Source organism: Salmo salar, chromosome ssa17 (genome assembly GCF_905237065.1).
Source record: "Salmo salar chromosome ssa17, Ssal_v3.1, whole genome shotgun sequence".
Classification (NCBI taxonomy): Eukaryota; Metazoa; Chordata; class Actinopteri; order Salmoniformes; family Salmonidae; genus Salmo; species Salmo salar.
In genome coordinates, this window is record NC_059458.1 from 51,481,729 (window position 1) to 51,496,166 (window position 14,438).

The 14,438-nt window shown below is 42.2% G+C and overlaps 1 protein-coding gene across 1 annotated transcript in view; it reads right to left on the bottom strand.

Moving 5' to 3' along the window:
* Positions 1 to 9,464: 9,464 nt before the first annotated feature.
* Positions 9,465 to 14,438, bottom strand: part of LOC106576100 (D(4) dopamine receptor) — a 30,350-nt gene continuing 25,376 nt past the window's right edge. The window contains exon 6 of the mRNA XM_045699685.1: positions 9,465 to 10,509. Coding sequence (XP_045555641.1) covers positions 10,307 to 10,509 — 203 coding nt within the window. The 3' untranslated portion in view covers positions 9,465 to 10,306. The remainder of the gene's footprint in view (positions 10,510 to 14,438) is intronic.

Genomic DNA, 14,438 nt, shown 5'->3' on the forward strand with positions numbered 1-14,438 from the left:
AACATCCAATCCATGAAATTACAAAATGTATACTGTAGGCTGAATTATTTCTATCATTAGATGCTGAGGGCCGAGGTTTTGATTTATAACAGCTGTGAGGCATTCAGACTCCCCTGTTTATATATTCTCTGTATGTGTGCAACCATTCTGGACTTCAATCTGCTGGGCTTCAATCCCTCTGACTGCCTAACTGTACATGCTTGGCCCTGTTAACTTTACTTTTATTCACTTCTCCTGTTGTGCTCTGACAGCAGCATATATCATTTTACTGATGGTCTATTTGGGTTTGACATAGAGACTGAGAATAAGGGAATATTGAGAGTGAGAATAAGAGAATATTGAAGAACCTCTTTGGAAAGAAATGTACTTTCAAAATGTTCCTCCATATTGAATATATGGTTTCGGATAGTAGAACATGACTTTTTATGTGAATGAAATGGATGGATCTAAGTAAAGTGAAAATGGACGACACCAAAGCCTTGGTGATGTATTAAAGTTTTTAATAATTTGAAGAGGGCCACGGGTCTTGAAAGGAAAGGAGACTGAAAGGTAGGGCTCTCCAGAACGCAGTGTTAATAGGCATAAAGAGGGATTGGAGAGAAGCAGATTAAACAGGTCAGAATAGATTTTCTCACCTATTTTCTCTGTTCAATACCCTGTCTTATTTAGTCAGTGACAAAGACCCCAGATGGAAGAGATTCTCTCTGTAATACACCATGCATCAAAAATGAACATAATAGGATTCCTTCCTTAATTTGATACAGTATTTATCAATGCCGTCTTCAAAGGATAAATACTGTAATTTAAAGCTCCTCTGTCAGTTTTTAAAATGGCCAATAGCCAAAACACGTTGGTTCTACTTTTAACAATAAAGAAGCCTTTTTATTTAATTCAATTGTTCTCCATGAGTTGCTGAATCTCCTCTGTACCTCAGTTTGCTCTAGAAAACCCCTGGTGTCCGACAGACTTGTGGGCCATTTTCCCTCAGACTGCCTTTGCCTTTAGGGTCGGCCAAAGAGTATTGGTGTCTCTGAGGGGTCTTTGGCCTGGTTAGCTAACTACCTCTCTGTAACGTGTGCGCTGGGAGTCGGGACGCAAGTTCAGGGAGTGAATAATTTAATAAATAAATGAAAATATAATACAAAACAAGAAACACGAACAACGCACAGACATGAAACTGAAACAGAAACAATGACGCCTTGGGAAGGAACCAAAGGGAATTACATATATAGGGCAGGTAATCAAGGTGGTGATGGAGTCCAGGTGAGTGTTATTATGCTCTGATGCGTGTAACGATGGTGACAGGTGTGCGCCATAACGAGCAGCCTGGTGATCTAGAGGGAGCACACATGACACTCTCTCAAAGAGTGCAGTGTAGAAAGTCAGAACATCTGCTGTCTCAGCCACTGCCTGTCACCAAGGGTGTACCCCAAGGCTCAATTCTAGGCCCCAAGCTCTTCTCAATTTACATCAACAACATAGCTCAGGCAGTAGGATGCTCTCTCATCCATTTATATGCAGATGATACAGTCTTCTACTCAGCTGGCCCCTCCCAGAATTTTGTGTTAAACTGTCTCCAACAAAGCTTTTCTTAGTGTCCAACAAGCTTTCTCTGCCCTTAACTACTTGCTCCCGAGTGGCGCAGCGTCTAAGGCACTGCATTTCAGTGCAAGAGGTGTCACTTCAGTCTCTGGTTCGAATCCAGGCTGAATCACATCCGAAGATGATTGGGAGTCCCATAGAGCGTCGCACAATTAGCCCAGCATCGTCCGCATTTTGCCTTGGTAGGCCGTCATTGTAAATAAGAATTTGTTCTTAACTGACTTGCCTAGTTAAATAAAGGAGAAAAAAATAACAAAAATAACAAAACTAGCTTGTTCTCAACACCTCCAAAACAAAGATCATGTAGTTTGGTAAGAAGAATGCCCCTCTCCCCACAGGTGTGATTACTACCTCTGAGGGTTTAGAGCTTGAGGTAGTCACCTCATACAAGTACTTGGGAGTATGGCTTTACGGTAAACTGTCAAATCAAATTATATTGTATTTGTCACATACACATGGTTAGCAGATGTTAATGCAAGTTTAGCGAAGTGCTTTAGCTTCTAGTTCCGACAGTGCAGTATTATTTAACAAGTAATCTAGCAATTCCACAACAACTACCTAATACACACAAATATAAAGGGATGGAGTAAGAATATGTACATATAAATATATGGATGAGCAATGACCGAGCGGCATAGGCAAGATGGATGGTATTAGATACAGTATATACATATGAGATGAGTAATGTAAGATATGTAAACATTATTAAAGTGGCATTATTTAAAGGGACTGGTGATCCATTTATTAAAGTGGCCAATGATTTGACTCTGTATGTAGGCAGCAGCCTCTCTGTGTTAGTGATGGCTGGTTAACAGTCTGATGGCCTTGAGATAGAAGCTGTTTTTCAGTCACCAGGCGGTGATACAGCCCGACAGGATGCTCTCAATTGTGCATATGTAAAAGTTTGTGAGGGTTTTAGGTGACAAGCCACATTTCTTCAGCCTCCTGAGGTTGAAGAAGCGCTGTTCTGCCTTCTTCACTACACTGTCTGTGTGGGTGGACCATTTCAGTTAGTCTGGGATGTGTACGCCGAGGAACTTAAAACTGTCCACCTTCTCCACTACTGTCTCGTCGATGTGGATAGGGGGGTGGTCCCTCTGCTGTTTCCTGAAGTCCACAATCATCTCCTTTGTTTTGTTGATGTTGAGGGAGAGGTTATTTTCCTGACACCACACTCCGAGTGCCCTCACCTCCTCCCTGTAGGCTGTCTCGTTTTTGTTGGTAATCAAGCCCACTTATAATGGTAATCAAGCTCACTTATAATTCACTGTATCACAATTCCAGTGGGTCAGAAGTTTACATACACTAAGTTGACTGTGTCTTGAAAACCGCTTGGAAAATTCCAGAAAATTATGTCATGGCTTTATAAGCTTCTCATAGGCTATTTGACATAATTTGAGTCAATTGAGGTGTACCTGTGGATGTATTTCAAGGCCTACCTTCAAACTCAGTGTCTCTTTGCTTGACATAATGGGAAAATCTAAAGAAATCAGCCAAGACCTCAGAAAAAAAACTGTAGACCTCCACAAGTCTGGTTCATCCTTGGGAGCAATTTACAAATGTCTGAAGGTACCACGTTCATCTGTACAAACAATAGTATACAAGTATAAACACCACAGGACCACGGAGCCGTCATACCTCTCAGGAAGAGGACACGTTCTGTCTCCTAGAGATGAATGTACGTTGGTGCGAAAAGTGCAAATCAATCCCAGAACAACAGCAAAGGACCTTGTGAAGATGCTGGAGGAAAAGGGTACAAAACTATTTATATCCTCAGTAAAACGAGTTGACAACCTGAAAGGCCGCTCAGCAACGAAGAAGCCGCTGCTCCAAAACCGCCATAAAAAAGCCAGACTACGGTTTGCAACTGCACATGGGGACAAAGATCATACTTTTTGGAGAAATGTCCTCTGGTCTGATGAAACAAAAATAGAACTGTTTGGCCATAATGACCATCGTTATGTTTGGAGGAAAAAAGAGGGAGGCTTGCAAGCCGAAGAACACCATCCCAACCGTGAAGCACAGGGGTGGCAGCATCATGTTGTGGGGGTGCTTTGCTGCAGGAGGGACTGGTGCACTTCACAAAATAGATGGCATCATGAGGATGGAAAATGATGTGGATATATTGAAACAACATCTCAAGACATCAGTCAGGAATTTAAAGCTTGGTCGCAAATGGGTCTTCCAAATGGACAATGACCGCAAGCATACTTCCAAAGTTGTGGCAAAATGGCTTAAGGACAACAAAGTCAAGGTATTGGAGTGGCCATCCCAAAGCCCTGACCTCAATCCTATAGAAAATCTGTGGGCAGAACTGAAAAAGCGTGTGCGAGCAAGGAGGCCTACAAACCTGACTCAGTTACACCAGCTCTGTCAGGAGGAATGGGCCATAATTCACCCAACTTATTGTGGGAAGCTTGTGGAAGGCTACCCGAAATGTTTGACCCAAGTTAAACAATTTAAAGGCAGTGCTACCAAATACTAATTGAGTGTATGTAAACTTCTGACCCACTGGGAATGTGATGAAAGAAATAAAAGCTGAAATAAATAATTCTCTCTCCTATTATTCTCACATTTGACATTCTTAAAATAATGTGGTGATCCTAACTGACCTAAGACAGGAATTTACTAGGATTAAATGTCAGGAATTGTGAAAAGCTAAGTTTAAATGTATTTGGCTAAGGTGTATGTAAACTTCCGACTTCAACTGTAGGTATTCCTCTTGTCCAGATGGGATAGGGCAGTGTGCAGTGTGATAACAATTGCATCATCTGTGGACCTGTTGGGGCGGTATGCAAACTGAAGTGGATCTACGGTGGCAGGTAGCAGGTAATGTGGAGGTGATATGATCGTTGACTAGTCTCTCAAAGCACTTTATGATGACAGAAGTGAGTGCTACTGGGGCGATAGTCATTTAGTTCAGTTACCTTTGCCTTCTTGGGTACAGGAACAATGGTGGCCATCTTGAAGCATGTGGTGACAGCAGACGAGGGAGAGATTGGGAGAGATTGGAGAGATAGGGAGAGATTGAATATGTCCGTAAACACACCAGTCAGCTGGTCTGCGCATGCTCTGAGGATGCGGCTAGGGATGCCGTCTGGGCCAGCAGCCTTGCGATGGTTAACACGTTTAAATGTCTTACTCATGTCGGCCACGGAGAAGGAGAGGGGGTCCCGCAGTCCTTGGTATCGGGCCGGGTCTGTGGCACTGTATTATCCTCAAAGCAGGGAAAGAAGGTGTTTCGTTTGTCTGGAAGCAAGACATCGGTGCCCATGAATAATACATAAAAAACAAAATACTGCATAGTTTCCTAATGACTTGAAGCGAGGCGACCATCTCTATCGGCGTCATCTCTTGGTTTTACTTTCTCTCAACACATATCAAAGCTGCAGGCTAAAGTCAAATCTAGACTTGGTTTCCTATATCGTAATCGCTCCTCTTTCACCCAGCTGCCAGACTAACCCTCTCGAGTGACTAGGTGTTCTTTACCATTACCACCAATGCTCCTTATAAGACACATCACTGCACTCTATACTCTTCTGTAAACTGGTCATCTCTGTATACTCGTTGCAAGACCCACTGGTTGATGCTTATTTATAAAACCCTCTTAGGCCTCACTCCCCCCTCTCTGAGATATCTACTGCAGCCCTCATCCTCCACATACAACACCCGTTCTGCCAGTCACATTCTGTTAAATGTCCCCTTTTCGAGCTAAATCCACTTTTTGTCCGCCCAGATACAGAAATCCCTCCCTAGGAACATACTGCAGATTAGTGGAAAAAGATGTGTTGTGGGATTTTGAATAAGAAACGAGAATACAGAGTTTACGATAATCTCCCTAAAGAACAGAGGCAAGCATTGGATGTTTAAAAAAATTATTCCACTTTGATAGTGGTGTTGTTAAACCGTGATGACTATGTGAATGAGATCCAGGGACAATTGAACAACACAAATTTGTATCAGAAATTGTCACGTGACCCTACACCACTGTTCAAAGATGAGATTCACTGCAAGCTGAAGTCTCTTACAGAAAGTGGAGACATTATGCAAAAGAATATGAGTTCATGAAAGTAGACTATCCAATCAGGAGCATCATTCATGCCTTACCAAAAATCCACAAACGACTGGATAAGCCACCAGGGAGACTGATTGTGGCCTCCATTGAAGATATTTCTGCTTTTGTAGATTTCTTTCTAAAACCCCGCATATGTACGCAATTCTATGGACGTGATTAACACCCTCAAGACAATGCACAATATCAATGGGGAGATGCTTATGGCTTGCTTTGATGTTGAATCACTGTATACTAATATCCCCTATTAGGGAGGCCTAGAAGCCATGTCAATGACCCACTGGCACACTCCCTAGCACTAACTGTATTGTTGAACTGGCTGGGATTGTTCTGACTAAGAACTTTTTCATGTTTGAAAATGACATGTTCATTCAACTGAAGGGAGCTGCTATGGGTAGTGAAATGGCACCGAATTATTCCAATCTGTATGTTTTTTTTGTTGTTGAGAAGAATATGATTTTCAGCCCTAATAATCTATTTTTGCGCCATATTAGACTCGGGAAACGCTTCATTGATGATGTATTCGTTCTATTCCAGGGCACAGCAGAGGAACTTCATCGATTCCACTCCTTCATCAATACAGTACAAGCAGTGAACATTTGAAATTCACCCTCATATTTGATGCGCATGAAATAAGTTTTCTTGACATTTTGATTAAGAGGAATGGGGGGGGTTTAGTACGGATCTATACAGGAAGCCGACGGACAGGAATTCCCTGTTACGCGGAGACAGCTTCCACCCTACACCCCTAAAAAAGAGCTTCCCCATTTGCCAATACAGTCGCATACGTAGGATTTGCAGTACATAGAGTGTCTATGTCAAACAAACCGACCATCTGGATGAACGTTTCAGACAGCGGGGTTACCCAGAGGAATGGCTGCATGACGCAAGGGAACGTTGTAAAAATATGACCCAGGATGACAGCCTCACGCCCAAACCTCTCCGTCCTCCTGACCAACGCATTCAATGCTTCCTTCAGTACTCCCCACTTGGTAAATAGTTCGACCACATTATTTAAAAACACTGGTACATCTTGAGCACTGATCCACAACTGGAAAAGATGTTTAAAGAACCTCCGAGGCTAGTCTTCAGATGCTCCCCCAACATCAGTGAAACGATGGTGAGGTCTGATCTTCCACCAGTGCCACGCAGCACCTTTCCAGACAATGTGCCGGACGGTAACTATAGATGTGGCGGATGGTGCAGCGTAACTTCATGAACAAATGCACAATGTTCAATCACCCGCTTAGGGGCAAGGGCATTAAGATTAAGGGCATCATTACGTGTTCCACAAAAAATGGATATACCTGATCAAATGTATTTGTGGTCTATGATATGTAGCAAAAACCAAACGAGCTCTGAAAACAAGGATAGCAGAACACAGGAGTAATATCAGGACCCTTGATCAGAGAAACCCTGTGGCTGCGCATTTCATGGAGGCTCGTCACAACATTAGCTCTATGAGATACATTGGCATCGAACATGTTTAGACTCCTAGGAGGGGCAGAGATACTGATAATCTATTATTGAGAAGAGATTTGTATTGGATTCACCGTTTGTGTACCATGTCTCCTAGAGGTCTGAACCAAGAGTTTGATATCAGACCATTTCTTACCTGAATATGTTACTTCACTTTGATTTGTCTTGCCTTCCAGGTTACCCATTTGGTCATTTTGTAAATATATATTATGTGTCACGTCCTGACCAGTAATAGGGGTTATTTGTTATTGTAGTTTGGTCAGGACGTGGCAGGGGGTATTTGTTTTATGTGGTTCGGGGTTATGTGTATGTAGAGGGGTGTTTTATTTATGTGTTCCGGGGTTTTGGTGTATGTTCTTGTTTTGGGTATTCTAGGTTTTTCTAGTTTGTATATTTCTTTGTTGGTCTGTGTGGCTCTCGATCAGGAACAGCTGTACATCGTTGTTCCTGATTGAGAGTCATATATAGGGAGCTTGTTTTCACCTGGTTGTTTGTGGGTAGTTGTTTTTGCACTGCTTGTAGTTATAGCCTGCAAAACTGTTTCCTGTTGTATTGTCTTGTTTTTCTGTGTTTAATAAAATATAATGATGAGCACGCAACCCGCTGCGCCTTGGTCTAATCTATACGACACCCGTGACATTATGTTCTGGAACCATTACATGTACCCATCTCATTGTTATTTCATTATCAGAGATATACAAATGTTTTTTGCACCCACCATGCGTCATGTCCGCAATGGTCATGTGAGGTGAACACTCAGTGTGTTTGACCTGACGAATATCCGTTTCGGATGGAAACGTTGTCAATAAAGCGATGAATTGGGAGCTTTAACAGTGTGCGACTCTTCTTGTTCTATTCTAGTATTCTTTATTAGCCCAGCACCTATGTTTTTAAGGATGTGCGTATGACCACAAACATTTCTATTAATGGTCCCCAAAGCACACACATCCCTGGGTCGCTCGTCTTTTCAGCGACTGGAACAAACTGCAACAAACACTCAAACTGGACAGTGAAAGATCTCTTCATTCAAAGACTTAAATCATGGACACTCTTACTGAGAGTTGTGGCTGCTCTGCGTGATTTATTGTTCTCTCCCTTCTTGCCCTTTGTGCTGTTGTCTGTGCCCAATCATGTTTGTACCCTGTTTTGTGCTGCTACCATGTTGTGCTGCTGACATGTTGTGTTGTTGTCATCTTGTGTTGCTACCATGTTGTGTTGTCATGTGTTACTGCCATACTATGTTGTTGTCTTAGGTCTCTCTTGATGTAGTGTTGTGTTGTCTCTCTTGTCGTGATGTGTGTTTTGTCCTGTATTTTTATTTAATTTATTTTTGTTTTTAATCCCCCGTCCCCACAGGAGACCTTTTGCCTTTTGGTAGGCCGTCATTGTAAATTAGAATTTGTTCTTAACTGACTTGCCTAGTTAAATAAAGGTTAAATAAAATAAAATACAAGTCGGTTCACATTTCCTTGTGACAGGTCATCATAGCATGGCCAGAGATTAAAACGACAAACTGTGATTTATCACTCTTGTTGCTCTGCCTTGGCTTTCAGGCCTGCTGTAGGGAAGATTGCTAGTGTGGTTGGTGGCTGGCTGTGGATCAGATCTACATGGATTGTTTTTATACATGGTGGCTAGTCACTAAGTATGGCTCACTGGTCCAAATCTCAGCTCCCTATCTCTGGGTGTATGTGCTCCTCTAGCTGGGTGAGAGCTGCGTCCACCAGCCACAGCAAAGACACCTCATTAAGCCCAGTGCTCAAGCCTTAACGCTTGAGGTGAAATTGCATGATTGAGTTTCTCTCTCCCCCTTGTAGATAACAGACAAGGATCATTTCACGTGTAATGGTAACTTCCTGTGTGTGTAATATGGCAGTGTCTTCTGTGGCTTTTGATGAGGGAATAGACCAACATTCCGTATCGCTCTCAGTGACATGGATAAATAGATTTTATCTATGTCATTTGGGCTGAAATGATTTCATTCTGATTGCGACTAGTGTTCTCAGTTTCTTACATAGGGGAAATATGGCATACATATCATCAAATGTATCATATAGTATCATCATATGTATCATATAGTATCATCATACGTATCATATAGTATCATCATACGTATCATATAGTATTATCATACGTATCATATAGTATCATCATACGTATCATATAGTATTATCATACGTATCATATAGTATCATCATACGTATCATATAGTATCATCATACGTATCATATAGTATCATCAGACGTATCATATAGTATCATCATACATATCATATAGTATCATCATACGTATCATATAGTATCATCATATGTATCATATGGAACGTTTTATTATTTTTCCATTGACGTCAAAGAGAGTTGTTTACATTTGTCACATTCACAGCACTTTCCTCAAAATAGGTCATAGTATAACTTGTCCGTAATCCACAAGATAGAACATTTCGTATTTTTTGTATTTTTTATTTAACCTTTATTTCACTATGTTTGTTGTATAATTGAAGTTCCTCTTGAGCCACCCTATGTCCCTAAAGTCTCCCAAATCCTCGGGATAAATGGAGACAAAGTCAATTCTAAAGAAAATACAATACCAATACAGAAAACCTGCACATTATTAAATCAAAACTGACAACCGTAAATAACATCAACATTTCATTCTGAGAGAGATCAAAACTCACATATCAAATACTTAGATGTTGTTAAATGTGCACATTGTTCACATATTTTATGCCTTTGGGCTACGATATTAACAGTATTCACCATCTTCTGTAACCAAGCAATATTTTACAGGCGAAAAAACAGTCGCACTGTATCAACTTCAATGTTGAAACATCAGATACAGTGAGCCACTGTCTTTCAGTTCACAATATGTCAACTAAGGCATCAGTCAAATCCTGTCATGTTGTCCCCTGTATTCTTCATCCATTTTGACAACCTCACGTTCTGCCAGCACTTAAATCCAGGAAAACCCCTTTGGGTAAAGAAGTCACTCTCACATCCAGCAACCGAGGAGTTTTGTGAAAGATCATTTAATTCAGGTCTCATGGCCGAGAGCAACATTCTAGAATTCAGGTCTCAGGTTGAACCATAAAGATAATTGTTGTTCTATCTCAATGAATAGTCTGTCAAAGAGGTTCCAGATCTCAGAACTCAGGTCTCATGCTCGACAGCAGAGAAGTTTGTGAAAGACATTTCGGAACTCTGCGTTGAAGGCAGTGTAAATGATGGGGTTGACAGCACTGTTGACGTAGCCCAGCCACGTTACCACGGAGATCAGAGTGGGGCTTATTTTGCAGGACACGCACAGCACGTTGGTCACATGTACCACAAAGAAAGGCGTCCAACAGGCTAGGAACACACCTGGTATAGGTGGGAAGAGGGCGGAAGAGGAGGGGAGGAGGGGGAGGGGAGGAGAAGAAGAGGGAGGAGGAGGGGAGGGGAGGGGAGGGGAGGAGAAGAAGAGGGAGGAGAAAAAGGGGGAGGAAGAAGCGAAAGGTGAAGCAGTCAGTCTTTTCAATAAATCAATACATGGCGAGGGATACATAACTACAGTATATTACTATAATGTAAGATGGTAAACATCAATGTGCTATGACATTGAGGAAAATGTGTTTATGACAGACACTGCTTATAGAGGTTGTGTTTAAAACAGGTATGTTGGTTTAATGTGAGATGGTAAATATCATGTGACGTCCCATTGAGGGAAAGCTGTCTATGACAGGCAGACTGTAGCTCACTGCATACAGAGTTACTGAATTTGTATTATATGTGTGCGGGTGTGTCGAATAGATGCATGTGGCATGAAAAAGTGTTTGCACAGATCATGTGAACCATGGTAGAAGATTGCAATCAAGTGGCTGTTTCCGAGGAGATAGCGTCCTCTACTTGTACTGCAGGCTACATTACCATGATGTATGATGCCTTACAGACACTTACATCATGTGCTAACTCTATTTGGTCGCTAGCTAACTAGCTGGTAACACTTCATCACCTTTCCAGCAAACGTACCATGATAACATTGTCACACTGAGTAAAGTTAGTCAGCTCTGCCTGTACACATGGCCTGTGCCAGTTATGGTGTGAGCGACTTGCTCCGAGTAGATGTGCGTAGATGTACGTACGACAACGGGTGTGTGTATGTCATATTTTCCACTCATTCAGCACGTGCCAACACTCACACCTGTTCACACACATATGGTATGATACAGCTTAGGTCCACAACACATAGACTATGGACTCTATTTATTCCTGCTTTGTCCGTTCAGACACAGCAGGAGTTGGTTTGTCAGTGGATAGATGCGGTCCTGCATTAGTACAGTAAGCAAACAGGCCCAGCATTATGGGAAGAGACTATGCTGTGGAGGGTGGTATTATTCATTCCTCTATTTTTCACAACAACACTAGCATAGTGCTAAACACATCCTGCTAAACCTGTGGAGCAACAACACCGTCTAACACCATGGTCTCCCTTCATTGCATTTTAACAGTCTGTGTTTTCAAATGTTGAATTTATAGCCACGGAGTGTGAGCCTTTTCCTCATATAATCAAAATGTTAGCCTTCTCAGCATGCAGCCTCTTTGAAGCGTTCGGTGTTTGTTATATAGTTGCAAAAATCTGATCCTTGTTTTGTATTGCTGTAATGCCATGTTATTATGTAATGCATAATACTATGTTTTTCAAACCATTGACTTCAAAGTTTATGGTACAACTACTTTGAACAATTTACACTGAAAATGTACTGGAAGAAGTGTGCAGATTTAAAGTTCGATAAAATCGCTCTGTTAAATACAGTGTCTTCAGAAAGTATTCACACCCCATATCCCCCCTTAACTTTAACATATTTTCCTTTTAACACCTACAAATGAGTGTAACCATAATGAAAGCAACCGTACTTCAGAATAGCAGTTACTGAAAAGGTTTTGAAAGAACATTAAAGCAACGCAACATTTCACATGTGCCCCCCCCCATTTTTTATTTTTTATTAACCTCTAGTGTCTCTTTTCAATGTCTCTTGGTTTCTATAGTTGTTCTTTACAGGTTCAGTCTGACAACTGGTTTGCTAACCCTTCCAGACTTGGTAAGTATAAGTCCTTGACCAGCAGTCTTTGTGCTGTCACTCGAGGTCAGTGAAACAGTCTCTTGTTGACCATTGTCTGGCAGTAGACTATTTTCTCTTCTTTCAGGAGAGGCAGGCGTAATACCTTTAGTTGGGGTATAGGCACTGTCTGGTGGTGGCGACAGTTACGTCGTAGTGTTCCTCCTTTCTGCATCTCGATGACGTAAACCTGGGCGTGGTGCTTTCCCCTGTTACCACTGCAGGTGTCGTCTACTCGTTTAGGTGATTTAGCTTGGTGAGCACTGTTTCTCCTGGCAGTAGCAACTGTAATGGTCTCGCCTCATGATGTTGGTTGTAGTAGAAGGTTTGTTTCCTCTTTTCTGCTGCATCCTTTAGCCTGATGTGTTTTTGTTGGGCCACTTAGGTTGGAGGTTTCTCTCCAACGTTGGGAGTTTTGTTCAGATTTTTCTACCCATGAGGAGCTCTGCTGGGCTTGCTCCCGTTGTTGTGCATTGGGTTGATCTGTGGCACATGAGACCAACCAGTGGGTCTTTCTGCTTCAGAATCCTCTTCACTGTCTGCACTGCCCTTTCTGCATGACCGTCACCCTGAGGGTTGTGCGCCCTGGAAATAATGTGCTTAACGTCAAGTTGGTTTGCCATTTCTTGGAACTCAGAAGTAGGGAATTGTGGCCCATTGTCACTAACGACCTCATCTGCAATCCCATACCTTGCAAAGGTTCCTTTCAGCTTCAGGGTGACCTGTGTACTGTGGTTGTAGGCATGTGTAGTATCTCAATGAATCTTGAGTCATAGTCAGATATAATCAGATGGTTTTGTTTGTTATGCTCACATAGATCCAGAGCAATTATTTTCCATGGCCTGTCAGGGAGCAGCGTTGAGATGAGTGGCTCACTTTGCTGTTCCTTTCTAAACTCACAACAAGACTGACATAACCTTTTTCTTTAGCTCTGATGAGATACTGAGGTGTTGGCCCTCTCTCTGCGTTTAGTCAGACCTTGATGTCCATTGTGTATTCTATCAAGATTGTCTGCCCGCCGTGTCTGTGGTACTAGTATGCGATTCCCCCTTGTGACCATACCATTGTACTCTGACAGTTCACTTTTCACTGAAAAAAAATCTCTGACTTTGACTGGGGTTTTACTCACATGTTCAGGCCAGTCTGACCTGATGTACTCGATCACCTGTCTGTAGTTTATCATCTGCTGCAGTGGCAACTCTGATGCTCTCCATTCTTTTGTCTGTGTAAAAGGTATGTTGTTGATTACGGCTGCAATGTAGCACTCCACGTCCGTGTGCGTGTCTGTTTCCTTTTCTGTGAGTGTCAACGGACTCCTTGACAGAGTGTCCGCCACGACCAACGTTTTGCCTGGCGCGTACTCCGCTGTGGGTTAGAACCTCATGAGCTGTATGAGTAGTTTCTGGCACCGTAAAGCCACATTATCCAAGTCTTTGCTGTTCATTAGTGGGACCAAGGGCTCATAGTCACTGGCTTGAAAACCTCCAGGCCGTATAGATATTTCTCGAATTTTCTCGACTGTCAGGACTGGGGAAGTCATTAGAAGTACTTTGAGGCGCTGGGACGCCGCCTGCTGTGCGTGATCCCACGCCCAAAGCCATCAGACTGTTAAACAGCCATCACTAACACGGAGAGGCTGCTGCCTACACACAGACTCAAAACATTGGCCACTTTAATAAATGGATCACTAGTCATTTTAAACAATGCCACTTTAATAATGTTTACATATCTTACATTACTCATGTCATATGAATACACTGTATTTTATACTATCTATTGCATCTTGTGCAGCTCGGTCATCGCTCATCCAAATATTTATATGTACATATTCTTATTCCATCCCTTTAGATTTGTGTGTATTAGGTAGTTGTTGTGGAATTGTTAGATTACTTGTTAGATATTACTGCACTGTCGGAACTAGAAGCACAAGCATTTCACTACACTCGCATTAACATCTGCTAACCATGTGTATGTGACCAATAAAATTTGATTTGATTTGAGGAGCTCATGCAGTGGTTGACCCACTGTGGAAAGGTTGGGGATATACTTCCCTAGTTATTTAACCATCCCAAGAACTCTCTTCAGCTCCTGCAAGTTCTCTGGTGGGGAAAGCTGCCTGATGGCCTCCACTTTCTCTGAATCAGACCTGACTCCTGATGGGTCAATGAGGTGTCCCAGGAAGCGTAGCTTTGT